This window comes from Xiphophorus hellerii, chromosome 11 (genome assembly GCF_003331165.1).
Source record: "Xiphophorus hellerii strain 12219 chromosome 11, Xiphophorus_hellerii-4.1, whole genome shotgun sequence".
In the NCBI taxonomy this organism is placed as follows: Eukaryota; Metazoa; Chordata; class Actinopteri; order Cyprinodontiformes; family Poeciliidae; genus Xiphophorus; species Xiphophorus hellerii.
Window position 1 is genome coordinate 744,200 of NC_045682.1, and position 25,489 is coordinate 769,688.

The window sequence follows — 25,489 nt, forward strand, 5'->3', positions numbered from 1 at the left end:
CAAAAGTAACATGAATGCAGATTACATTTTACAAATGCACACAGTGACAGCAAAATTTTGGAGATGGGGCCTGTGGGTTCATAAAATTAAAATTGAAGTATTTGGGCATAAACAGACTTTGACCCTCACTTAACTAATATTAAAATAGATCACAGAATTAAACAAGTTTATATATATATATATATATATATATATATATGGATTAAACTATTTAACAGTTGTAAAAAAGACATTCTTCAAAAGGTTTAAAGTGCTTTCATTCATGTCTGTGATTCCTGGCTTTGCTCGGTAGAGGGCGCTGGCGCACCGAAACTTCCCAAAGCAGCATGAAGAGATATGAGAGTCGTCGGGCGGCGCGCTACCGCCATGTCACCTAGAGAGAAACATTTAGCGCTTTTCTCTGTTTTATGCTTAGTTTTGCTAGTATTTTATTATATACCTATCATTATTTACGGAACTTTAATTCTATCAGTCTGCTGTTTTGCCTTTTACTATCGCAGTGGAGAACATCTACCCGCCAGGTTAGGCCCGAATCCTCGGGGTGGGCTACACATCCCAGCCGTGTTCCGGGGCTGGTTGCCGGGCTTGGAGACGACCGGCGTGTCGCTGGCTGCACGGGGAAAACCGAAAAGGAGCATCAGCAGCTACAAAGCTGAGCACAGAGAAACAGAGGGACACTTCAGACAAAGACCTAGTGAAACCGGGATTTATCGAAGAGAAGCCTTGTCAAGCGACTCATTTCTTTTCAGCCCCCGGGATTTTCTCATGGGGAGTTATATCGGGAAACCCGAAAGTCCAACCGCCGACTCTGGGAGGCCAAGAGTCGGGAGAAACCCCCGAGAGCAGCTGCGGGAAAGGCTGGCCAGATCCAACCATGCTGTCTATACCCCGAACAGAAGACTTTCATTCACTGGGTAATTAAACAAGAATATAAAGACGTGTCTACCTCCTCCTTTAGAATTTCTAACCCATTCATCCTCGAGATGAAAGTTTATTGGCGGGTTTAAATTTGCTCACTTTCACTTATATTGGATTATAGCACACAGATAAGGCTCGCATGTGCAGAAACGTAACAAAAACGCTTTTAAAACGTGGCAGTAAAAACCTTTTTGAAATATTAATCAAATTGCGAACTTTTGTTGCTAACTAGGGTTAGGCAAAAATACAACTTTTTAATTTACTTTCTCATGAAACTACTCAAACTCGATGGATATAAGCCTTTTACCATTCTAATGTGTTGCATAGTAAAAGTCAAAAGCAGAAACGAGAAGACAAACCATTTTTCTAAGAAATTTTTTTTGAACTTCCAAACCCTCCTTTTTTGTTTTTGTTAAGAAGTTAGTCACAAGCTGCCTCTCATTTCTTCAAATGTTGCTCCCAAGCTGTTCCAAAAATAGATAAATCAATAATTAAGTGGTATAATTAAAAGTAAACTATGTCTATCAAACTGTTAGCCCTTCATATTACTCAGTACTCGTGAAGTAGCTCTGAGTTGCGAAAAGGTTGTGAATCCTTATCTGGAGTGATTTAAGAAGGTCGTGATCTGATGAAGTGATGCCTGTAGAGACATCGCTATGATCTGAGGTTGCTGCAGTTGGTCATAACGTTCAGCAGCGTTATGAAGTCAGCTTAACATACTGAATGACCAGGTTATTCCAGCAATTTGATAGTAAATAGTTTGACATAGGTAGTCTGTATAGAATATATTATTTGAGATGAACCAATCAGAGATTTTGTGTCGTTTTTATCTTCATATCCTTTACAAGACATCATAGCTCATTAGGTTTGTCTTTGATGTAAATTTTTTGCATGACAAGACATTTTTATATTTTCTACGAGATAAAGTTAAAGTGAGTAGCAGCCGTCTCCAACTTATGAGAGCAAAAATAAAATGACATGACATAAAGAAGTTATTTACTGTACTGTTGTAAATTATCTCATTTATTCATATAATCGTGTTTTCTATGGCAACCTGAATGAACAGCTGACAGGCTTCTTTAGACAATATTTTTCTTGTTATTATTCTGGTCACACTTGTTGTTATCAAAGAGAAACTGTTGCTATACTAAACTTTTGCTGTACATTTCTACTTGATGGAAGTGACATTTACCTCACTATGTTCCTTGCAGTGAGACGCTGGGTGCCCCGGGGAGGTTCACCATCACCCCTCAGCGTCACTACCCCCTGCAGCAGCTCGGTGTGTCCTCAGTGGGAGTTCTGCCTCCCGTCAAGTGGGATGGCTTCAGAAAGAAGAACATCCTCAGTCCTCGTAATTCCCCGTCTGCCCTCAGCCCTGTCACCGTGAAGATCGCAAGACCTGACCACAGGAACCCCAGGTCTCATATTGTTTCGTAACTGTCTTAATCTTAATGGTTATTGAACTGAAAACTCAAAACAAGTCTCCTGAAGTTTAGTTGCATGTCTGGTCTGGATTCTAGTGTGAACCATCAAAGCTGTGCTGGGCTCACCCGGGCCCCTGCTGACCCCTGCTCCAGAGAGAGTGTCCTGAGGGTGTTGAAGGAGAGCCGCAAGAGGGAAATGGAGGACGAGGATAGGAACTTCACAACAGAGCAGAGGAGCAAAAGAAGGTAAATATGACTGGATCAAGTTAACATAACATCTATTTTTCTTGAAAGACCTTTAGATTTAGAAAGTATTTCATTCTTATTTCTAAAATATGAGGAATGTAGTTTTGTTGTAGGAGCAATCAAATCTGTAAAAATATTCATTCCATTGTATATTTTACCCTTTTATTGCTTTAACAAAGTAATTATGACCAACAAAATCAAATTTTTTGTAGAAAAATTGCAAGGTGAAAACCAAGTTCCATAAAATAATGACAATTAAATAAAAATATATAACATGAATTAAATTATTGCAAAAATATTCACTCTCTTCAGGTCTGTGTGGATAGGTCTCCATTCCACTCTATGTGAAGACTCAGCTAAAAGGATGAATCGATTATTGAAGTAATCATCAACTAATTTAGTAATTGAATAATTAACTATATATACAGAGTATACAGACTCTGAAACATTGCATTTTCTGAGCAGTAATTGAGTCAAAACTCTTTTGACTTTTGAATTTAAGATGAAAAAATTCTTCACCTGGTTCGAATTCTTAAAGAAAATCACATATAAGGCACCTTTTGCTATCCAATTATTAATTGGGTCATCAAAAAGGTATTCACCAGATCAGCCCTACAATATTTATGCACTCATGTTGCATAGTTCTATTTAATTGCGATTTTGTCATTAATTTTCTCTGATATTAAAAGGTTTGTTTAATCTTTTTTTGGGGGGCAAAAAAGCCAAATTATAATGATCATGATTGGTCAAAGCACTAAGGAGTTGAATACTTTTTATACGCACAGTATGACCTGGAATCTACTTATGGACAATGAATTATCAGAGAAAAGAAAACCTTTTTAGATTTTTAGCAAACAAAACTTTTTCACTTTAATCATGTATAGAGTTGCATTACATTGCTGAACTCTTATTGATTATTAATTAAAACTCCACTCTACTAGGAATGCACGGTATAAACGTTGTACAGTAGAAACAGTAGAAATTTGACCTACGATAGAGATCTGTAGTCTACTGGCTAATCGCTGTTATTCTTGTTGATGACGTAATTGACTGGCAGTAATACAGAGCAAGTGGCTAAGATCATTACACATCCCTACACCCTACATTTTCACTAATCAGTTCTGATTCCCCTCCTCAGGCGTAATGACAGCGATGGAAGTTCTCACTCTGCTTTTGAGCCTCTGCTGCCCAACGGAACGCCATCCCAGCTGGTCCCCAAGTGAGTCAGTCAAGAGTCTCCAAAGTCAGACAGACTCTGCGTAGTCTGGAATTTGATTCAAAGGGGACCGTTTTTGTACTTCCATTTGAGTTTCAACTGCTTTTAAAAACAGTCCAAGCACTTAAAAAACCCAGACATCTTTTGGCAATAAGTTGATGTTTTTTGGTGTCTAGAAAACAAGCAACTTCAAAATTCTCCCAATTGTTGAGTCACACTGAGTCATTGCCTAGTAACCCCAGCCTAGCTCAGCCCATCACTTAGTAACCCAAGTGAAACTTCAAAACTTTTGGTTAGGTGGTTTTGCTGCTATGTGTGCTGTACAATGACTGCTAGAACGCACAAGTGTTTTACTTTTGGTTGTCATTCAGAAATCTCTTGCTGCATTCTTGTTGGTTGTGCAAGAGACTCCACTTCTGCTTTTCAAAGATGTAGGATTGTATAATTGCATATTTCCAGCCTTTTCAAGTGCAAGTGTAAACGAAAAAGTTGAGTTGGACGGTGTGGCCAGCAGCAGCTTATTTGGATTTAAAGTGACAAGAGGCCCTAGAACAGCTCATTCTGAAAGTTCTGCCCATTTCTGTTCAAAATGGGCAGAACTGAGCAGACTAAAATCTCATTATCTAAGAATGATTTTGTGTAAAAAATGCAATGAACATGTTTTGCATAGTCCACAGACCTATCCTAGCCCTTTCAAGGAAGTTTTTGAGGTCATCTTTAAATGTTTTCTGGATTTTGATAAATATGGAAAAAGGAAACATAGTTTGGAAAATACCGTTATTTATTCCCCATTCTATTGTATAAAAGTCTCACCTACCACTCCATCCATCCATCCATCTGTTTATCACTCAGCAATCCATTTATCTGAGCGTTTCTCATCCATCTTCTTTCCTCACTCTGGTTTTTGCAGGTTCCATGTTTTTTCAGAAACCCCTGTTAATGTGAGGCTAAGTGTTTGTGTCATTGTTTTTTCTTCTTCTTCTTCTCCCAGACCAGGAAGCCTAAAAAGAGGCATGACCTTGGCGATAGACGAGACCACCATGAAGAGGTCCCGCACCTCCTCCATCAGCTCTGGTACTGGGGCTCATGCTGCCAGAGGAACCCCCGGCACCAGGAGAAACGCCATCCAAAGCTCCTACAGCTCCTCAATTGGCCTCAGCCAGGTACAGCACTGTCATCATAGTAGAGACACAGGGTTTTCTCTACAATTGTTTTTAAACCGTGGGGTTGGGCTTTCTTGGGTGAGTGTAGATTTGTTTCAATAACTAATATGACACAAGGAAAGTTAGAAATATTTAAATATTACACATGTCCTGGTACAGATCACTGTCATTTCTATGGCAAACATTGAGCATCTCCATTTAATGTTATCTCAGCATCTTCCTTGGATCCCTTCTTCTGAAAATATTTTAATGTACTCTAAGTAGGTGTACTTGCATTGTTATGCAATTTTTATGCAATTAGTTAACAATGGTCTCAAAATGACAATATTATTGTTTATTACAATAATTTCTGGGACAATTAATCAAAATTTGTTATGGTGACAGGCCTAGTTTCACTGTCCTGACATGAGAGATAATCTGTGAAAAAAATCGATCTCCTCTGCCTCCTCCCAGTGTTCTGCAGAATTACCCGCCCGGTCAGAAACAACCAACCAGAACTAGCCATACTGTCAGGCAGTTTTGATTTAGTAACTTAGGATTGTTTATTTTAATGCAACCTGCATTTGACTTGGAATGAATGTTTTGTTGTTTTTTTTACTTGACATGATTTGATATAGGCAGTGTTGTGAGATTTATTTGACTTTATGTATAATTTAGGGTGTTGAAAGCCTTACTGTTAAATATTGTATTAATGATGGCAGGTTTTACAGTTGTCTTTTTGACTGACTAGTTGCTGCATTGTGCCTGCATGTTTTTTGCACGTTTTTTGTCTAAATTGGGTGATTTTAAATTTTTTTTATGGTTCCATTTTTCCAGATCACGTAGTAGTATAGCAAGCTACTGCTAAAGTGAAAATTAACAGCTAATGCATGCAAAAAAATCTCATCAGAGCATCCCTAAACTATATTAATTAACAACTTTACTGTTGTTCAAATGCATCATACATTCGCATTAGGGTTGTTTTCACAGACTTGAACTAAAAATACATTCAGGTACATTTCTTTCACCTTTTCTCTCCTTCTACTTCAGACTGTCTGTAGTTTTTCTGCACTCCTAAGAGAAGAATGGTGCACAGTAGCCAGCTTCACAGCCAGACAGGCAGGAGCCTGCTCTGTTTGGGTTTTCAAAATAAACAAAATTTTAATGTTTCATAATATTTAAATTCATTTCAAACTTTGATTGTGGTTAGTACAAGTGTGCAGCATATGCTATATTTGTATACATCTCACATGCTTTAAAAATAACATATATTTAAAAACAAAACTTAATTCTGAAGGTGTGGTGCCTTTTATTTTGCTGTGACGGTGCGCCATGATCCATTCCATGTAGAGGAAACCCTGACATTAAAGCATTCTTCAGTTTTCACATCCCCGTTCTCCTCTGCAGTGGAAGAAGCCGTCAGCTCCCAGCTCTCCTCTGTCCAGCCTCGAATCATCTCGCTCTCAGACTCCAGAAGGAGCCTCTAAAAGAGCCAGGTCTGTTGCTCTCTGGTTGCCAACAGTCATTCACACTGATATCTAAATGTTGAGTCTTAAACATGTTGTTTCATAAACAGAGAGGAAGACATCCAGTCTCCCAGCTCAGCATCTTCTGTGAGGTCAGATCACACAATGTCAGAGAAAACACCCGATACTTGTAAGTCTGATCTACCTTCAGTCTTCCTTTATTCTCAAGAACTTTTAAAATTTTAAAATTGAAATGGCAAATGCTTTCTTTCTTCTTTCCCTCCCTCCCTTCCTTCCTTCATTCCTTCCTTCTTTCTTTCCTTCCTTCCTGCCTCCTTCCCTCCCTCCCTCCTTTCCTTCCTTCTTTCCTGTATCTCTCTCTCTCTCACACACACACACACACACACATCTGGAGTCGGGTCGAGACTTCCTTCCTTCCAGCTCTATTCTGATATTTCTATACACCTATATAAAAGATACAAATAACTATTTCACACAAATTTATAAGTTGAACAAAGTCATTTAAATTGCAAGACTTTTTTTGTTAAATTGGTTCTGTGTTCTCTTATCAGTCAGGTGCATCGGGTATGTGTGAGAGACATTTCAACACATATTTTATGGTTTAGTTTTATATTTCACTAGATTAGGGCTGAAACGATTCCTCGAATGATTCGAGTACCTCGATTATTAAAATTCTTCAAGGAAATTTTACCTGCCTCGAAGCTTTGTTAATTTATGTTTTATTATTTAGTGCACCGTGTTCCGGCCAGAACATTACTTGCGTTACGCGTAGCTCTGACTTCCGCCTCTGAGCTGTTGACAAAGGCTAAGTGTTAGCGGCATAATGTCCAAGTTTTCAAGTTCGGGGATTTTATTGATTAATGATAATGTCCAGGTTTTCATCATTTTTGGGGGACCAATAAGTATCCTTAAAATGACTGGCGCAATGCCTGAAGTACGGCAGCCTTCCTCCGCCGATGGTTGAAAGCGAATGGCGGGAAGAGCTGCAGGAGTATTTATACAGGTGAGCAGATAGACTGAACACGGCGGGCGGCTGAGTAGTTAATGCTTACAGTGTTAGTGTAGCTTTACGGACGAACCGTACAATAAATTTCATATCATCCCGGTCTGAACAAACGTTTGGCGAAAGTCATTGTGGCAGTATATGGCTGGTAGATGAGTTTCTGAGTGTGGTGAACGAAGGTGCCGTAAATATCCCGTATTGCTGCCCCCCGTTCTTACTTTTGTCCCCTGGTATACCGGTCGTCTTTCGCCCTGGACCTAAGTTCGGCTGTCCCCTGGTCTATTTCCTGCCCTTCACCCCCATCTTACGTTCGTTCAATGCTATTACAAGATGTTATATGCAGTACATGTTTTTATATAATAGTGAATTGAAACTTGCTTCTTTAGTTATTTTGTAATGCTTTTAACTCCAAAATGTGGTGATGGAAAAGTTTGAAATTTTATCTTGAAAAGTGCTTGAATTTTACTATGAGAAAAATGTAGGAACTTTGTTTTAATTATCCAGCTTTGATTATCTTGTAGCAAAACAAAGTCCAGTCCCCAAAGTTCCTGTCACAACAAGAGACTCAACTGGAAGTGGCGGAAAAAGAAAAAGAAAGATCCAGCTGGTGTCCAGCAACCGGGATGATCAAATATCTCTGGTAAGGAGTTCAGAATGTAAAGACTTTACCCTAAACGATGCATTTAATTTGCATCAGAGATTCCTACAGTCTGGAAAAAGATGGGATTGCTTTTAAGTTTTTACTGAGTCGAAACTATTAAAAAGGCAAATATGATATTTTTTTTTTCTCTTTCTAAAAGTTGAATTTATCTCTTATGTCGTTTTGACCAAATTAAAAGTCTGATCCCTGAAGAAATATGTTTAGCACAAATAATTACTATCATAAATAATAATTATTTGTCTATTTTGTTTGAGTGGCCTGAAAAGGAAAAACTAATGAAATATGAGTTCAGAAAAGTGTTGGAACCCTGAGCCCCAAATCATAACTTCACATCCAACTCAACAGCATTTCACACCATCACATAACTGGTGACTTGTTGATGCTGTAAATCCTGACATTTGATTGTGTGAATAGAAAATGCTACTTAGTTTATGTATAACAAATTTACTGTGCAGAGATGCCACAAATATTACGTGACATTTTGAAAAAATACATTTTATAATTTTTGATTAATTAAATTTCTACTGCAGAAAATCTGTTGTATTTTTTCATTCCTATTTGTAGGTTTTGATATAAAGAAAAACAGAAAATGTTTTCAAAAAAATTGATTGCTACAGTTATATGGGATGTTGATTTTTGTTGCAGAAATTAAATGCAGTTCTATAAAAAAAAAAAAAAAAAACGGGAAAAGAGCCTAAAACTCTCGGCAGCTCGGTAGGTGATGGACTGAATAAAAGTTAGTAAAAGGAAAGCCTTAGTAAACCTTCAAAAACTCTGAAAAGCTCTTTAGCAAATTCTGAAAAAAATAAAAACATTTTAATGACCCCAGACTTGTGCGCAGTTTTCTGGGAGTTTTATGGCGTGTCTGGACCTTTTGGTTCTAATTTTTGGGAACATAGATTTCAGTCTAAATGCCCGTTTGGTTTCAGCCTCCACCCCCTGAGCTGGGCTACACCATCACAGCAAGAGATCTGGACGAAGAGAAAAAGGCAGCCATCAGTAAGATCCAGAAAGTCCTGGAGACTCCTGGTGAGCAACTCTAAAGGAATTTGTTGGGGAATTTTTATCTCTTTTCTCTTTCATCTTATTGTTAAATGTTGACTTTTAGCCTCAGAACCAGAGAAGTCCATGCCTCCAGAAGCCTCCACTTCAACTCAACCTGCTGCACCCATGGCCATGAGCAACCTCCTGGCAGCTCCTCTGCCCACATCCACCTCTGTCGTTCCAGTCATTAACCTGGACCCGATTCCTGGTGGCAGCAGCAGTGCAGCAGCTCCTGCAGGCCCCAGCACTCTTCTGGAGGCCCTCAAAGTGAAGATCAGTGTCCCCACCAGCTCCACGTCTGCTGCCAACACCACCACAGGTAACGATTATGTTACTAATCCATTCATCTATTGATTATTCTGACAATTACTCAATTAATCAGATAAAATTATTTGCACATTCAGCAAATTTTTCATTTAACCACTGTAGCCTTCTTATACAATATTAAAAATACATAAAAATATGCAAATAAACAAATAATTAAATTATTTTTTAAATAAAATATTTAATTGCCTAACATGCAATAAAAGGTTTCCTTTAAGGCGCCTTTAAACTAGACTCTTCTCAGTCCGCCTCGGACAGATTTGTTTTCCATTATCAAATCTGGCGTGGCTCAGTCCTACTTCAGGGATAATCCTAGCAGCACACAGCAGGGTACGGCACAGAAAAGATTTCATTGACAGCTGTCCACATTCATTGATTGGCTCGTGATTTATGTCCCTGAAAACTGCAAACAACATTTAGAGTTTACCTGTGGACTGCGGTCGTGCTGTCTGCTTTCAGAGAGCTGTTTAGTACGGAGAAGTTTATTATGAGATTAAGGAGCAACGCCAGGAACACGTGTTGTAACTTTTGCAGCAGAATGACTGAATTAGCAGTGCTGCTACCAGCTTGTCTCTGAAATACGGACAATAATAAGAAGAGAGAAACGGTGCAGCTGTGGTCAACTTTCTGATGGAGCTGCGGTTTTGCAGCTCCATCATCAAAACTTGTGATGTGAATTTTATTTTTTTTATTTGTATTAAAATTTAATAATAATAAAGTTTATGTGTGACTACTGGTTTACATCTTTTGACTGCATTACCTAAATCCAAAAGGTTGCACATTTAAAAAAAGTAAAGTGCCAGAATGTTGTTATATGTGTAGTGACATAATCAGCCGATTTGAGTCTTTACCATTATGTTTGGGCCAGCAATGAATTTCTATAAGACAAAATCAAATAACTGGTTTCATTTTGGCCTGTTAGAACCAGAACCTCAAGGTTCTCCGTTACTGAGTGTCACTGTAAACATCAGCGGAGAGTAGACCGCAGTTGCTGCTTTTATGTCCTCTCTACTTATGGTAGAACCGAACCACATATTAACCGGTTAGTGTGTGACTTGCCAGTGTAAAAACACCTTGAGTGTATGCTTGATCATTTTGTAGCAAAGCTAAACATTTCTTCTAACATCAGCATGTGATGCTTGACTCTTCTGCTCTTGAAGCAGCAAAGGTGCTTTAAAAATATATATATATTTTTTTGTTACAGAATTTGAACCAGTTGAAGTTAAAACTCCCACTTGAGTTGTTCTGAGTAGAACATATTTTTACAGACAAAAAGTAGCATTTTAAAGAAATATTTTGATTATTTTTTGTATAATTTCGGCTCTGTGTTTGCCAGTTAACAATTATTAAATTAACTTATTACTAAATTAATTGACAAATATTTCAATAATCAATTAATCACAATCGCTTCCGCTGTAATTTAATGCATTTTTGAACCTGCTGTTCTCTTCCGTGTCTCTAGTGTCTGCATCAGCCACAGCTCCACCTGCCACCACCTTTACCCTGAAGACCTCCACCCCAATCCCTACCGCCCCACCTGCCTCTCAGTCCCAGTCTCCCTCCTCTGCTGCTACTGTGGGCCAACCCTCTGCCTTCACCCAGGTGCTGGCTCAGGTTTCCAAGGCAACCACCAGCATTCCTGCTGCACCTATAACCGGACCGACCCTGTTTGGACTGCCTGCTCTGATCAGCAGCTCCTCTGTTCCTTCAGTCTCCACCACCGCTGCTCCACCTCTAGCTCCAACCAGCAGCTCTCAGCCCATCAGCACGACCAATCCTCTCCTGACTGCCGTGTTCAAGCCTATCTTCGCAGCCGCCACAACCACTTCCTCACCTGCATCCTCGTCAGAAACCAAACCCCAGCCCCAGAACTTCAAGCCCATCTTTCCGCAGCCCCCCTCCATCTCTGCCACCTCCACAGCCTCCACCCTCTCTGCCACTACATTATCCGTGTTTGGCGTGACAACCAGCAGTTCCAGTTCGTTCTCTGGCTTTAACAATGCTTCAGCTGGCATCACTACGACGACTCAGCCTGCAACCCTGCCGGAGGTTAAATCCCTCTTTGGGAACTGGTCCTCACCGCCCACAACCAGCAGCTGCAGCTCTGCTTCAGGGCAGCCTCTGAGCACAGGGAGCATGTTCCAGTTTGGAGCTGCAGCCACCACTGCTGCAGCAACAACTGCTGCATCTGCTCCTGCGATCTCCAAAACAAGCAACTTCAGCTTTGGAGCCGCGCAGCCGGATCCCCAAGCTCCCAAAGTGTTTTCCTTCGGTCAACCCTCATCTAGCCAGAGCACCACTACTGCTTCGTTTGGGGGATTTGGTCTTGCCAACACGGTTTCCACCGCTGCTCCCACTGCAACTGTGGCCACTACTGCTGCTACCGCCACTACCCAGCCCACACAGCCCACATTCACTTTTGGAAAGCCAACATTTGAAGCACCAACAGCCCAACCGGCCTTCAGCTCTTCGTCGGCTCCCCCGAAGCCCTTCACCTTTGGGAGTGGTGCCGCATCATCCACAACTGCTGGCACCGCCACAGCACCGGCTCCATTCACGTTCGCAGCGCCCGCTCCTGCCGCTGCTACATCAGCTCCCACCTTTGGGACTCCAGCTAAACCAGTGTTTGGCACCGGCTCCACTGGTTTTGCATTTGGCGCCAATGCAGCCCCTTCAGTCACACCAAGCTTCGGCGGATCAACGCAGACTCAGAGCTCCTCCACCTCTACGTTCCCATTTGGAAGCAGTAGCGGCGCCGCCCAGCCAGCAGCCTCTGGATCAGCTCAGCCTACGACTGGTGGATTCAACTTCGGAGCCAGTATGTCGTGCCCCCAGTTCGGAACACCAGTTTCCAGTAATACAGCACCGCAGATGGGAAGCTTCAACTTTGGAGCAGGTGCTGCTGCAGACAAGCCAGCTTTTGGTGAGGTTTTTATTGAAATTAGATTTTTTAAAATTTTATTTATTTATAAGAGGGCAATGCATATTAATCAACATGAAAACATCATATAAATATGCCAAAGAGGCTAACTTTCATCTGTAGCCTCATAGCAGGATGATGGAAGAGATTTTTAAAAGTTACAATAATTGTATTGTTAATCAGTAACAAAATGTATTGTGATTGACATGTGATCAATATCAATAGATGATGCATCTGAAAACTCGGCTCTGATCCAGAGTAGAACAACACAGCATTCTGGGATATGTAGGCAGATTAAAGGCTTTAGCTGCTCAAGTTGATGCCATCAACTGTTTCACTTGCTCTTTGGTTACCTAGCAACAAACTGTTGAGTAACTTTCACAGCAGTAGTTTAAGATTCCGTCACGGTGCCTCATAACTGATAAAAAAAAGAAAAGATGGAGAGGAAAACTTTGCAAAAAACAGGAAAGGAATGTGGGTGTTTCATTAGCAATAATTTGTGGTAAGAGAAGTGATAAAACCTGTTGAATTACGTGTAATACGTCCTATAGGCATTGAAATTTCGTAATCTGTGTTTAAAAGCTTGCGAGTCACATGGTGAGAAAAACCGACTTCAGTTGCTTAAGTTTTCAAATTAGTAAATGATATGTTAGTAGATAAATGGGCTCTGAAGATAACTTGATTTTCAGAATATCTGTAAATCTTTCATTTAAATCATAATGTTTTGTGCGGTTCTCTCTTCAGGGACATCAACCCTGTCATTTGGCCAGGGTGCCACTCCAGGTCCGATTCCCTTTGGAAGTCCAGCAACTCCAGTCCAAGGCTTTAACGCTGGTCCTTTCGGTAGGTTATAGTGATAAGCCATTTCCAGACTGGTCTCCTATAGTTGAAAGCCTGAAAGTGCTGCTTCTAATTTTTGTTAATTCCAATTCTTGTCTATGTTTTATTGAGGTACATTTGTACAAATCACATCGTTTTAACCTTCGGGTGTTCTGCAGAAAGTCTTGTTCTCTCCCACTTGATTCGGGAATTTCTCTACATCTCATGAAAAAATTCTATTTCCTTTTAAGGAAAAGGACATTTCTTACCTCCACTTGTTAAAAAAAAAAAAAAACTGTGACATTTTAAGATTAATCTCAGAAATTTGTTTGAGAAAAAATCGTGGAAGTTTCTGAGTTTGAAAAGCCAAATATTTGCTAGAAGTCTAAACCGAATGTAAAGAAGTTTTATTTTTCTGTACTTCACAGGGTCTCCTGCAACCCCCACCTTCTCTATTGGAGCCGGATCGAAGCCGTCCGGTGCACGTCAGAGGTTGCAGGCACGAAGGCTGCATAACAGGAAGAAGTAACCCGTTGAACGTGTCCGACACCATTTCTAGAGGACCATGGCAAGCCTGACTAATACGCCTTCATGGCTTTAGCTCCAACATCCTCCAATCAGGCTGCCGCCCTCCTCTCCCTTGTTTCCTTCCAGTCCAACAGCAGCGTGTGCTGGCCCGGAGCGCTGAGTTAGCAGAGGAGTTAGTGAATGTCACAGCAGGAGGGAATCATCCACAACAACGTGCTATACTTGAAGAAAGAACAGACAGTCGAGTTGTTGGATTCTGAACAAAAAAGTACATCCAAAGTTTCTCGTCCTCTTTCAGTACATGGACGCTCCTGCCGATTTTGTCCGGAGGAGAAAGCTGAGACGTTTATTTTTTTACTCAATCTCTGGTTTGTATGTTACCGAATGTTTCAGTACAATGAGTCTAAACAGGAGAAGTGCTCAGCTGCTTCAGATGAGGTGCAAGAGTGAACATGTAATTGCATTTAAATTATTTTTTTAATTGGCTCTCTGACCTTGTAAATGGATGAATGATGTTTCTGCACTTAAAGGGCAACTCGGTTTATGTCTCAATGTAATTTTTTGCAGATGCTCATGCATATCAATATTGCAAGCATTCCCAGAGTCCTCCCATGGATGGCCTTTTTTCCTTAAATCCTTATCTTTTTTTTGTTTATATGAAGCATTTGCCAACACTGATGAAAGTAGCAGGTCAGTTTGTGATTGGGATGACTACTTCTGACCTGTGCAGACAAACCAAAGCCAACTGCTCAACTTCATGTCTGTGAAAAGAATATATGATCTCCAGTTCACCTTTAAATGCTGAGATATGTGTGTTTGTACGTGTGAGTGTGTGTTTGTGCCAGACTACCTCTTTTTAACCACAGGCACTGAAATGTTTTGTTTATCCGTAGATTGGATTTTAATTTTAGCTACTGATCTGTGCAAATGGTTTGAAATATCTGCACACCACATTACCCTAATTTCAGAAATGTCATTGTTACAGTGGTTTACACAATATTAACCTAAAACCACGTATTTTCAAACACGGGCTGAATCTGGACTCTTGGATACAAGGAGTTTTGTTTTTAATATTTTGCGACATGGTTTCTGGAATTTTTGTCATTATTTTAATGTTGGTTGCTTCATCAAAATGGTTTGTTGCTTCGTAATGATTGCTCTCTCGTGACACCTGAACAGCAACTGAGTTAGTATTTGATGAGGTTTTTTCCTGAATGAATAAAATCACAGTTTGAGATGTGAATGTTCAAAATTGTACACATAAAACATTGAGTGCTTTTTTTCTGAGATTAGGTGGGTAAAATAACCTTTAAGTAATTTTTTCTTGCAGTTTTTGTTTTTATTATTTAAATGTGTATAAAACAATGCTGGGATGTGTAAATAATTAAGCCTGGTATTCAGTGGTAAAAATCCACTTTTTAGCTATTATCTAGCATAAAAAGTATAAAATGACAACCAAGATGTCCTATGTTCCAAAGAGTGATCCAAGAAATCTTGAGAATGATTTCGCAGACCTAGTATTAAGACTTTTACACAAGTTGACTGCAGTGTTCCTAAATGAATCTTTTCCTACCTCAGAATTTCTAGGAAATTTCTTGTTTTGAAACAAGTTAACCGTCTTGATTTAAGTGTGCTCCAGAATCGGTGTGGGTGTTTTCTTAGAAAAAAACATCTTCGCAAATTATTTAACTGTATTAGTTCCCAAAAAATAGCTAATTTTATGACTATTCAGGCCTAGCAACAGTTTGTTATAGAAATATTTCTTGCATTGTCTAAATAAATATTGCACAAAAATCAGAATGCCTAAACTAAACTGAACTAAAGCAAGAAATAAATGTATGTGTACACCATTCCCAAAAAATCTTAAATTTGTGATAGTTCAGTTCAACTTATAGCTTTTTAATTCTTATTTTTTTGGCATTATCCTGTTAACCTAAACAGAGCCTCCTGCAAGACAAAAATAGTCTCTTGAAAGCAGTATTTGTAATTCCAGCCATACCTTCCTCCTTGCTAACTTGAATTTTCTATGCCACACCATTCAAGGTTGAAAAAATAAGAAGGTGGCCTTATTTCTAGTATAGTTTTTTTTATTACACAATTAATGTTTAATTCAACAGGTTTTTAACAGGTTTTTAAAAAATATAATTATAGGGCCTCCTTGGGCTGCCACCTTATCATGGTGGAGGGGTTTGAGTGCCCCAATGATCCTAGGAGCTATGCTGTCTGGGGCTTCATGCCCCTGGTAGAGTCACCGCCCGGACGCGGGTCACCTGGGCCCCACTCTGGAGCCAGGCCTGGAGGGGGGGCACGACGCGAGCGTCTGGTGGCCGGGCTTTTCCCATGGAGCCTGGCCGGGCTTAGCCCGAAGAGGAAACATGGGGCCCCCCCTCCCATGGGCCCACCACCCGTGAGAGGGGCCAAAGGGGTCGAGTGCATTGTGTAATGGGTGGCGGACGTGGGAAGGGACCCTGGCGGTCCAATCCTCAGAAGCTGGCTCTTGGGACGTGGAATGTCACCTCTCTGGTGGGGAAGGAGCCGGCAAAACTTCGAACACGTCCCGGGGGAGGTGGGGGACATGGAGTCTGAGTGGACCATGTTCTGTGCCTCCATTATCGAGGCGGCCGATCGGAGCTGTGGCCTCAAGGTTGTCGGTGCCTGTCGCGGCGATAACCCTCGAACCCGTTGGTGGACACCTTTGGTGAGGGATGCCGTCAGGCTGAAGAAGGAGTCCTATCAGGCCTTTTTGGCCTGTGGGACCCCGGAAGCAGCTGATGGGTACCGGCGGGCGAAGCGGCATGCGGCTCGGGTGGTTGCTGAGGCAAAAGCTCGGGCGTGGGAGGAGTTTGGAGAGGCCATGGAGAAAGACTTCCGTACGGCTTCGAGGCGATTTTGGTCCACCATCCAGCGTCTCGGGGGGGGGGGAAGCAGTGCAGCACCAACACTGTTTATAGTGGGGATGGTGTGCTGCTGACCTTTACTCGGGACGTTGTGGGCCGGTGGGCAGAGTACTTTGAAGACCTCCTCAATCCCACCAACATGCCTTCCATTGAGGAAGTTGAGTCTGGGGACTCTGGGTTGGGCTCTCCAATCTCTGGGGACGAGGTTGCTGAGGTGGTTAAGAAGCTCCTCGGTGGCAAGGCTCTGGGGGTGGATGAGATCCGCCCGGAGTTCCTTAAGGCTCTGGATGTTGTAGGGTTGTGTTGGCTGACGCGACTCTGCAATATAGCATGGACATCGGGGGCAGTTCCCCTGGATTGGCAGACTGGGGTGGTGGTCCCCCTGTTCAAAAAGGGGGACCGGAGGATGTGCTCCAATTATAGAGGGGTCACACTCTTAATCCTCCCTGGCAAGGTCTATTCAGGGGTCCTGGAGAGGAGGGTCCGTCGGATAGTCGAACCTCGGATTCAGGAAGAGCAGTGTGGTTTTCGTCCTGGTCGTGGAACACTGGACCAGCTCTACACCCTCGGCAGGGTCCTGGAGGGTGCATGGGAGTTTGCCCAACCGGTCTACATGTGTTTTGTGGACTTGGAGAAGGCGTTCGACCGTGTCCCTCAGGGAGCCCTGTGGGGGGTTCTCCGGGAGTATGGGGTACCGGGCCGTTTGATACAGGCTGTCAGGTCCCTGTATGACTGGTGTCGGAGTCTGGTCCGCATTGCTGGCAGTAAGTGGGGCTTGTTTCCGGTGAGAGTTGGACTCCGCCAGGGCTGCCCTTTGTCACCGATTCTGTTCATTATTTTTATGGACAGAATTTCTAGGCGCAGCCAAGGTGTTGAGGGGATCCGTTTTGGTGGCCTTAGGATCCCATCTCTGCTTTTTGCGGACGATGTGGTCCTGTTGGCTTCATCAGGTCGTGATCTGCAGCTCTCGCTGGAGCGGTTTGCAGCTGAGTGTGAAGCGGCCGGGATGAGAATCAATTCCTCCAAATCCGAGGCCATGGTCTTGAGCCGGAAAAGGGTAGAGTGCCTTCTCCGGGTCAGGGGGGATGTCCTGCCCCAAGTGGAGGAGTTCAAGTATCTCGGGATCTTGTTCACGAATGGGGGAAGAAGGGAGCGGGAGATCGACAGGCGGATTGGCGCAGCGTCTGCCGTCAAGCGGGCACTGTACCGGTCCGTCGTGGTGAAGAGAGAGCTGAGCCAAACAGCAAAGGATGGGGGCCAGGGCTCAGCAGGCTTAAATGCTGATTGGACTCCACCACTAGTTCCTGCTGGCAGGGGGAATTTGTAGTTTCTTTGTTTAGATAAGTTTTGTATTTAATTAAATTAGTATTTAAAGTTTACTATTTTTGATTTTCATATTTAGGTCTTTAGTTTAGCCACACTTAGCTGTACTGTTATTTGTTTTGTGTTATGTGTAATTGTATTCTGTTTAGTTACCCCTATTGTGTCTTACTTTGTCTGATCAGCCAGTATATAACCCCTGTGTGTCATTTCTTTGTTAGGTTAGTTATGTTTGTTTGTGCAGCCAGTTTGTTTACATTTTTGCCTGAGTTCAGTTTTGTTTCTTTGACCTCTTTTATGAGCTCAGTTTATCTTTTGTGATTTATAATCTTTGGGTTAAAATAAAAAACCCTATTTTTCTAATATGTCCTGTGAGTTCTCCTGTTTTTAACTCGGTCCATCACAGCCTCCCTTCTGAAGCTGCTACCCCCGCGACCCGACCCCGGATAAGCAGAAGAAGATGGATGGATGGATGGGTGGATGGAGTTATTATAGGTTCAGTGACATTTTCTATTAAAATGTGAACCAAAACACTTTTGAAATATGTTTTAGAAATGTGTTTCTAAAACATGTTTTAGAAAGAGCAAATATCAGTGATAAGTACTTACATTTCTGTCAATGTTTTTTCCTGTTCATTAAATTAGTATGTTGAAATTGTGTGGAAAACAGAAGTTTGTAAATATAACACTGTAACTATAACAGTTGATTAATATGTTTCAGTGTTAAACCATCCAATAAATAGGAAAACTTTTTCTTAGGAATATGTAATTTTACTTACTGGTTTTTAGCTTATTTTAGCAGAAATTGTGTCAATATCGCACTGCTAGTGGAAAAACTGTTTTTACAGTTACATTCCTGTCCTTTAGGTGGCACTGTAGATTGCCATGGGTGTTTATGATGCATTTACGAAAGATCAGAAATGGCCATTTTAGACATGCAAGTCAAAATCTGCAACAAGAAATTACGTCGAGTGAGTCAAATTGGAACTATTGCGCAGAATTTCTGTATATTATGACTGAATGTTATTAAAATATATTTTAAAAGTTATTCCTTATTTAGAAAGCCATTTGCTGAGAGTTTTCCTAATCTATTTAATTAACATGGAAACACAGCAAAAAAAAAAAGTTTAAAATATTCTTCATTGCAGCGTCAGTATCTGAAATCATTCGAAGCTGATGTGATAAAAATAAAACATTTTCTCATTGTAGTACTTGTGTTTACGAGTTGACCCTAACCCTTGAATGTAACACTCAAATATGACAATGTAGCGCATGCGTCTTGTCCTATGATGATGGGCTAACTGTTAGCGTTGTAAAAAAAATTACGTGGCAGGAATATTTCAATATGGAGGTAGCAGCATTAGTTGCCCTGACTTTATTATTAGGTGCTTTAGTTATTCTGGTCGCTTTAGCGGTGGGAAGCAGAAAAGAAGAGATGAAGGAGGAAACCGAGCAGGCTGCGGAGAGTTCAGGTGAGAGAACCGCGGAGCTCATGTAGCCAGAATCGACAGTGCTGACTGACTGAAAGCTCTGTATGAGTCCGCTGAATGAGCACCCATTCATTCTTATATTCGTTCACTATGTAAAACTTTGGGATTCTGTACTAAATACTAATCCATAATTCTTATAAATGTATCAAAAAGAAATAAACTAACTTTCTGTCACCTGCTTCTAGCCAATAGTGAAATGTTTTATTAACGGACCAATGAGATCACAGCTTTCTGCTGCGTGACAGCTCTTTTTTCATTCATGAAAAAGTTCAGAATGACTGGTAGTGAACGTTCATTCAAACGTTCGTTCAAAACCTGTGTTTATGTAATAGGAAAGAATGTGCAATAAAACTCTTGTTTAAATATGATAAACTCAAACGTAATTCGTTGTGATTTGACTGACTAAGTAATTTGCAGTGATTTGTTTGGAAATCTGAGTTTAGAACAACAAATTCACAAACAAATTATTCATAAACTGAAATAAATTAGTCATAGCAGCCATTAAAAATGTCTCGTTGCACAACTTCTTGTGCTCTAGCTGAAGCCAGTGCTGCTAAGGGCCCAACCTCTAAGAAGCAGAAGCAAGACAAGCAGAGGAGCCGCAAAGACAAACCAGCACAGCACAACTTCAGCCATCCTCTGCTGGCAGCTTCACTGAAGGTAAACCATCCGGATAAACCTCAAACACTAACCACAGGTGTTCTTTATTGTTATTTTTTTTAGACCTTAACAAAAAGAAGGTTACGTTGGTAGTTTTCACTTAAGCCATTTATGCAAAATTGTGTAATTTGCAGTCCAAATTCCATCCGATAAGTTAATGACTTCACCAGCGGGCGATATCTTGTGGGGGGCAGCATGAGAGCGGGCCCATCCTCTGCTCTCACAACCGGAGGATCTGAATATCAACCGTGCAAATCTCCATACCCAACTAATCAGATTAATTATTTCAGCCCTAAATGTAACATACTATGCATGCGTTTAATTTTTGTGTCTTGTGCTCCCCAGGGCCATAGCGGGAATGTGACAAGCCTGGATTTCAGCAGTAATGGGAAATACCTGGCGTCCTGTGCCGATGACCGCGCCATCCGGATCTGGAGCACCAAGGACTTCCTCGAGCGGGAACACAAGTGTCTGAGAGCTAACGTGGAGCTGGATCATGCCACGCTGGTTCGCTTCAGCCCAGACTCCAGGTCTGCTTCTTTTTCCAGGACATTCCTGCCTCTAACCTTTAAATACTGGAACAACTTGTGGAAAAAACACACTGAAAATGACAGCTCACTTTTACCTAGAGCTGTAAAGTCTGTTTTTAAACATAGTACGGCATTTGCCTGTTATGATAACACAATTTACTGGATGATAAATTGTCCCAGTAATTACAGTGATAAATAATAATATTGTTTTTGGTTTTTTTAGACTATTTCCAAGTAATACATTGATCATTGCATAATAATGTAAGTTCCTCTCAAAGAGCAATAAACTTTAATTTTGTAAAGAACACTTCATGCTGGGACCGGAAGATATTTTAAATATCCAAAATAAAAAAACAACCAAAAAAGTAAAAACAAATAGAAATGCTCTCACAACCAGAGGATTGTGAGAGCATTTTCTTAAAACCTTTCTGAGATTAATATAAAAATGTCTCAGTTTTGTTCTAGCAGATTTTCGACTTTTGAGGTGCTGCGGTGGCACAGGGGTAAAGCACAACCCATGTACAGTGACCTTAGTCTCTGTACATGGCTGAGTCCTGACCTAATGACCTTTGCTACATGTCTTCCCCCTCTCTCATTACCCATTTTCCTGTCTAACCACTCTCAAATAAAGGCCACTAGAGCTACCAAATCCTTAAAAAAAATAAAAGCTTTGAACTCTTGTAGCTTAGAAATTTCCTTGTTTTTGCTAGAAAATTTCTGAAATTAATCTAAAGATTTCTAAGTTTTTTGCCAAAAATGTACTCCTTTTTTTTCTATCATCATTCAAACATGTTTGAATTCTTCACTGACACCCTGTTTTATCCTGCAGGGCTTTCATCACCTGGCTCGCCAATGGAGATGCTATTCGTATCTTCAAGATGATCAAGAAGGATGACGGAACCTTCAGCTTCAAGGCCGCCTCAGAGGATTTCCCCCAGAAACACAAGGCCCCGATAGTTAACATCGGAATTGCAGAGACAGGTAAGGAACACATCACATTGTACTATTTTGTGATGGAGAGAACTGAATATGGAGACTTTTCCACAAATATGAGGCTTCCTAATTGTTTCTTCTCTGCAGGTAAATTCATCATGAGCTCCTCAACAGACACCACCATCCTGATCTGGGACCTGAAGGGAGAGCTCCTGGCCTCCATCAACACCAATCAGATGACCAATTCTTATGCAGCAGTCTCCCCCTGCGGCAGGTCAGGCTCAACACAACAACAAAGACTTGAAACATTTACTGCAGCACTTGGTTAGAATTCTGGTGCTCACTATGGAGAACCAAAACTTGGTGATTCCATCTTCTCCCTGCCCTCGTCTTCAGGTTTATAGCATCCTGCGGCTTCACTCCAGACGTGAAAGTTTGGGAAGTTTGCTTTGGAAAAGGAGGAGAGTTCAGAGAGGTAGCCAGAGCATTCGACTTGAAGGGCCACTCTGCAGGAGTTCATGCATTTGATTTTTCCAATGACTCTCACAGGTAATAAGTGTTTGTAATTCGGATGTTTGGACTGTTGGATAAGATAAATAATGCAGCATTTATAAAAAACACATTTTCTTTTTTTTTTATCATAATTTTTCTTTCTGTATCAATATATTGATAGTAAGTTACTTTAAGGGGGAAGTGTTATGATTAAGGCTGCAATCATGGGAGGCGCTAACATAATATGTTATAAAGTTCACCCCTCATTAAAAACATACCTAGAGTGTTGCTTTAATTCTTCCATGCATGTTTCAGAAATCCCTCAAAGGGAATGCATTATGCAAAATTCACATGTTTTTGTACTTCTATTTAGGTCTCAACTGCTTCTAAAAACAGCTCAAGCGCTTAACAAACACCCAACTAGTTTTGGCAATAATGTTTTTGATGTCTGGAAAGTGAGCCGTTTCAAAAACCTTCAGAATGTGACTTCACAAATTAGCCGGCTCTGCTCCTCATCTAGCAACCCAAACTGAACTCCAACAATTTTGGTCATCTGGTTTTGTCACTCATTGCGTTGTACAATGGCTTCTGGAAAAGACAAATTGTTTTGATGTTGACTTACCATCAGGAAACCACTTGCTGCATTCATGTTGGTTGTGCAGGAGGCTCCACTTCTGCTTTTCAAAGATGCATGGTAAATGCGCATCTGTTTGCAGCCATTTTCACGTGTGAATGTAAACATTGAGTTGAGGAGAGTGACCACTAGCAGCATATTTGAACTTGGTGACAAGAAGCTGTAAAGCAGCTCATTTCAAAGGAGCTCAAAATGGGCAGAATTGAACAAACTTAATTCTTATCTAAAAGATATTTTGTGAAAAAAAGAAATGTAATGAACACGTTTTTTTTATAGCCCATAAACTTATCCTAACCTGTTCAGCATAAATAAGAAAAGGTGTCTAAAAGGTTTAGCCACCAACTTTGTTTTTCTTTTTCTGATCAGAATGGTGACTGTGTCTAAAGACGGAACGTGGAAGCTGTGGAACACAGATGTGGAGTACAAGAAGCAACAAGACCCGTACCTCCTCAGGACAGTGTCCTGCTCCTCCTCAGATGGCAGCAGGGTGGCCTTCTCTCCGGATGGCCGGGTGGTCGCCATCAGCGATGGCTGCAACGTGGCAATGTTCGACGCAAACACCGGGAAGCTGGAAGAGGAACTGCGCGCCGTCCACAGCCAGGGGATCACCGACCTCAGATTTGATATCAACAGCCGCTTCCTGGCATGTAGTGGAGACAAGGCCATCCGCGTGTTTCACAATGCGCCGGGTTACCGGGCGGCCATCAGGGACATGCAAGACATGCTGAAGAAGGCTCAGAATGAGGCCATGAAGCAGAGACTCCAACAGCAGATCGGAGAGGCTCAGAGCGCTCTGGACGCTGCGTTAGCTGCTCCTGACGAGTGAAGCAATGCACAAAGAGCCACAGAAGTTCTTTTTCTGTCACGAAAATATTCAAATCTGCATGCGGTTTTAATAAAATTATGTTTTTATGGAAGGATTAAAGGCAATGTGTTCAAACATAGTACTGTGTTAATAATTTCTTGGTGAGCATTAAAATAATGACAAAAATGGCATCGATTAATAAAATTTTTGAAGATTTAATTTTTGGAAAATTTGGATTTATTTTTTTTCACCAACACGCTCCTTGGATTCCTACAGTTCAGTCATGACAATTTATGCATAAATCATATGCATTTATTTATGCATAAATAAATTACTTATGATTTATTTATGCTTAAATCATAAGTGATTTATGATATTTATGCACTAGAACTGCATAAATAAATACAATGATTTACAATGGCGTGTTAGGGCCATTGTATAGAAAGTACATTTCCAACAAAAGCCTCAAAAATTTTCTAGATAAAACATGGAAATTCCAGGTTCAAGGTTGAGCATTTTCCATCCATCCATGCATTTTCTTCCACTTATCCGGGGTCGGGTCGCGGGGGTTAGTTGAGTATTTTAAGCTTTTCAAACTCAGAAATGTCTTAGGTTTTTTACTGAAAATTTCTGAGATTAATAATAAAAAAATTCTGAAATTTCCTTGTTTTTTCTAGACAACTTAAATTCAAAATTTATGAGTTTTGTTGGCAGAAATTTACTATTCCTTTGTTTTCTATCTGCAGTGGCCCTAATATGCCGATGTACAAAGATTACGTCTTACCCCACCTGTGCGCCGCACAAGCTACATATGATGGCGTGTATATGATGCACACCCCACGGGAAGTGGAAGTGGACGGAGATTGGAGCGGAATCTGAAGTTGACAGAGCAGAATCGACACACAAATTGCTGATCTTGGGCAGTTGGTATAAAACTGGTTTGTGACTGGACTGCTATGGCGTCTCAGGTTGAGGATGATGGAGATGATGAGGTGGATTTAGGTGACTGGACTCCAGTGCAGGTAGTAGAAGATCGGGAAGAGAATGAAAAGAAGATAACTTGTCAGAGACACAAATTAGTAAACGGAGTCTTGAAGGAAATAGTTCGGATGAAAGTAACGTAGTTTGTAAGATGATAGTTAGGGAGGAATCTAAACTAATCATAAAGTTTAGAAAGGAGGATGAAGGTATTCAACTCAGTCCGTTAGCTCTGTCGAGAGAATTAAAAAAGACGTTTGGAGAGCTGTCATTTGCTAAGATCCTTAGAGATGGGAATCTGTTGATTACAGTGAAAGATGAAGAACAGAAAAACAAAGTGTTGAACACCCAGAGTATTTGCAAAAAAATGATTTCTCAAGTAAAGATTTTGGGAGAGGATAAAGTAGTAAGAGGGGTGATCACAGGTATTCCAGTGGGGGAAGATTTAGAAAAGTTCAGACGCAGTATTTATGGAGGTGAAGTCAGCAAAATTAAAAGATTGATGAGAACAGTTGAAGGTGAAAGAGTGGAAAGTCTCTCGGTAATGTTGGAGTTTCAAACAAATGTTCTTCCTGAAAGGGTAAAAGTCGGTTTTATGTGCTTTCCTGTAAGGCCATATATCCGTCCTCCTCTCAGGTGTTATAAATGCCAGAGATATGGACACATCGCAGCAGCATGTAGGGGAAAACAAACATGTCCAAAGTGTGGAGGAGAGCATAATTATGATGAATGTAAAAATAGGAAGGAAAATTGTCGTAACTGTGGAGGGCAACACAGGGTGACTTATGGAGGATGTAAGGTCAGAAGAAAAGCAATGGAAATCGAACAAGTTAAAGTCAATAGTAATACACTGCCTGGTCAAAAAAAAAGTCGCCACCTGGATTTAACTAAGCAAATAGGTACAAGCCTCCTATTGGATAAGTACTGCATAGGCGATTATCTTTCAGCTGGCAACAAGTTATTTAACCCCAGCTGATGCAATGAGTAACTCCTCATTTCTTAAACAACCATGGCAAAAG

General features: G+C 41.0%; 2 protein-coding genes across 2 annotated transcripts; both read left to right on the forward strand.

The window, feature by feature from the left end:
- The first annotated feature begins 310 nt into the window (after positions 1–310).
- Positions 311–15,379, forward strand: pom121 (POM121 transmembrane nucleoporin). Its single transcript, XM_032576545.1, has 13 exons — positions 311–914; positions 2,130–2,336; positions 2,439–2,588; positions 3,727–3,807; positions 4,796–4,967; positions 6,354–6,442; positions 6,523–6,602; positions 7,958–8,076; positions 9,027–9,126; positions 9,206–9,460; positions 10,928–12,388; positions 13,130–13,228; positions 13,633–15,379. The coding sequence occupies exons 1-13, from the start codon at positions 337–339 to the stop codon at positions 13,731–13,733; spliced, it is 3,492 nt and encodes a 1,163-aa protein (XP_032432436.1). The 5' UTR covers positions 311–336; the 3' UTR covers positions 13,734–15,379.
- Positions 15,380–19,207: 3,828 nt separating this feature from the next.
- Positions 19,208–23,711, forward strand: tbl2 (transducin beta like 2). Its single transcript, XM_032577324.1, has 7 exons — positions 19,208–19,420; positions 19,977–20,098; positions 20,444–20,628; positions 21,458–21,609; positions 21,709–21,835; positions 21,958–22,110; positions 23,054–23,711. The coding sequence occupies exons 1-7, from the start codon at positions 19,294–19,296 to the stop codon at positions 23,511–23,513; spliced, it is 1,326 nt and encodes a 441-aa protein (XP_032433215.1). The 5' UTR covers positions 19,208–19,293; the 3' UTR covers positions 23,514–23,711.
- Positions 23,712–25,489: the final 1,778 nt, after the last annotated feature.

Coding starts and splice junctions, on each gene's coding strand:
- pom121 (XM_032576545.1), top strand. CDS start 337: ATGAGAGTCGTCGGGCGGCGCGCTACCGCCATGTCACCTAGAGAGAAA. Junction 2,589..3,726: donor GAGCAGAGGAGCAAAAGAAG/GTAAATATGACT, acceptor TCCCCTCCTCAG/GCGTAATGACAGCGATGGAA. Junction 9,127..9,205: donor GAAAGTCCTGGAGACTCCTG/GTGAGCAACTCT, acceptor GTTGACTTTTAG/CCTCAGAACCAGAGAAGTCC.
- tbl2 (XM_032577324.1), top strand. CDS start 19,294: ATGGAGGTAGCAGCATTAGTTGCCCTGACTTTATTATTAGGTGCTTTA. Junction 19,421..19,976: donor GCAGGCTGCGGAGAGTTCAG/GTGAGAGAACCG, acceptor CTTGTGCTCTAG/CTGAAGCCAGTGCTGCTAAG. Junction 22,111..23,053: donor TTTTCCAATGACTCTCACAG/GTAATAAGTGTT, acceptor TTTTCTGATCAG/AATGGTGACTGTGTCTAAAG.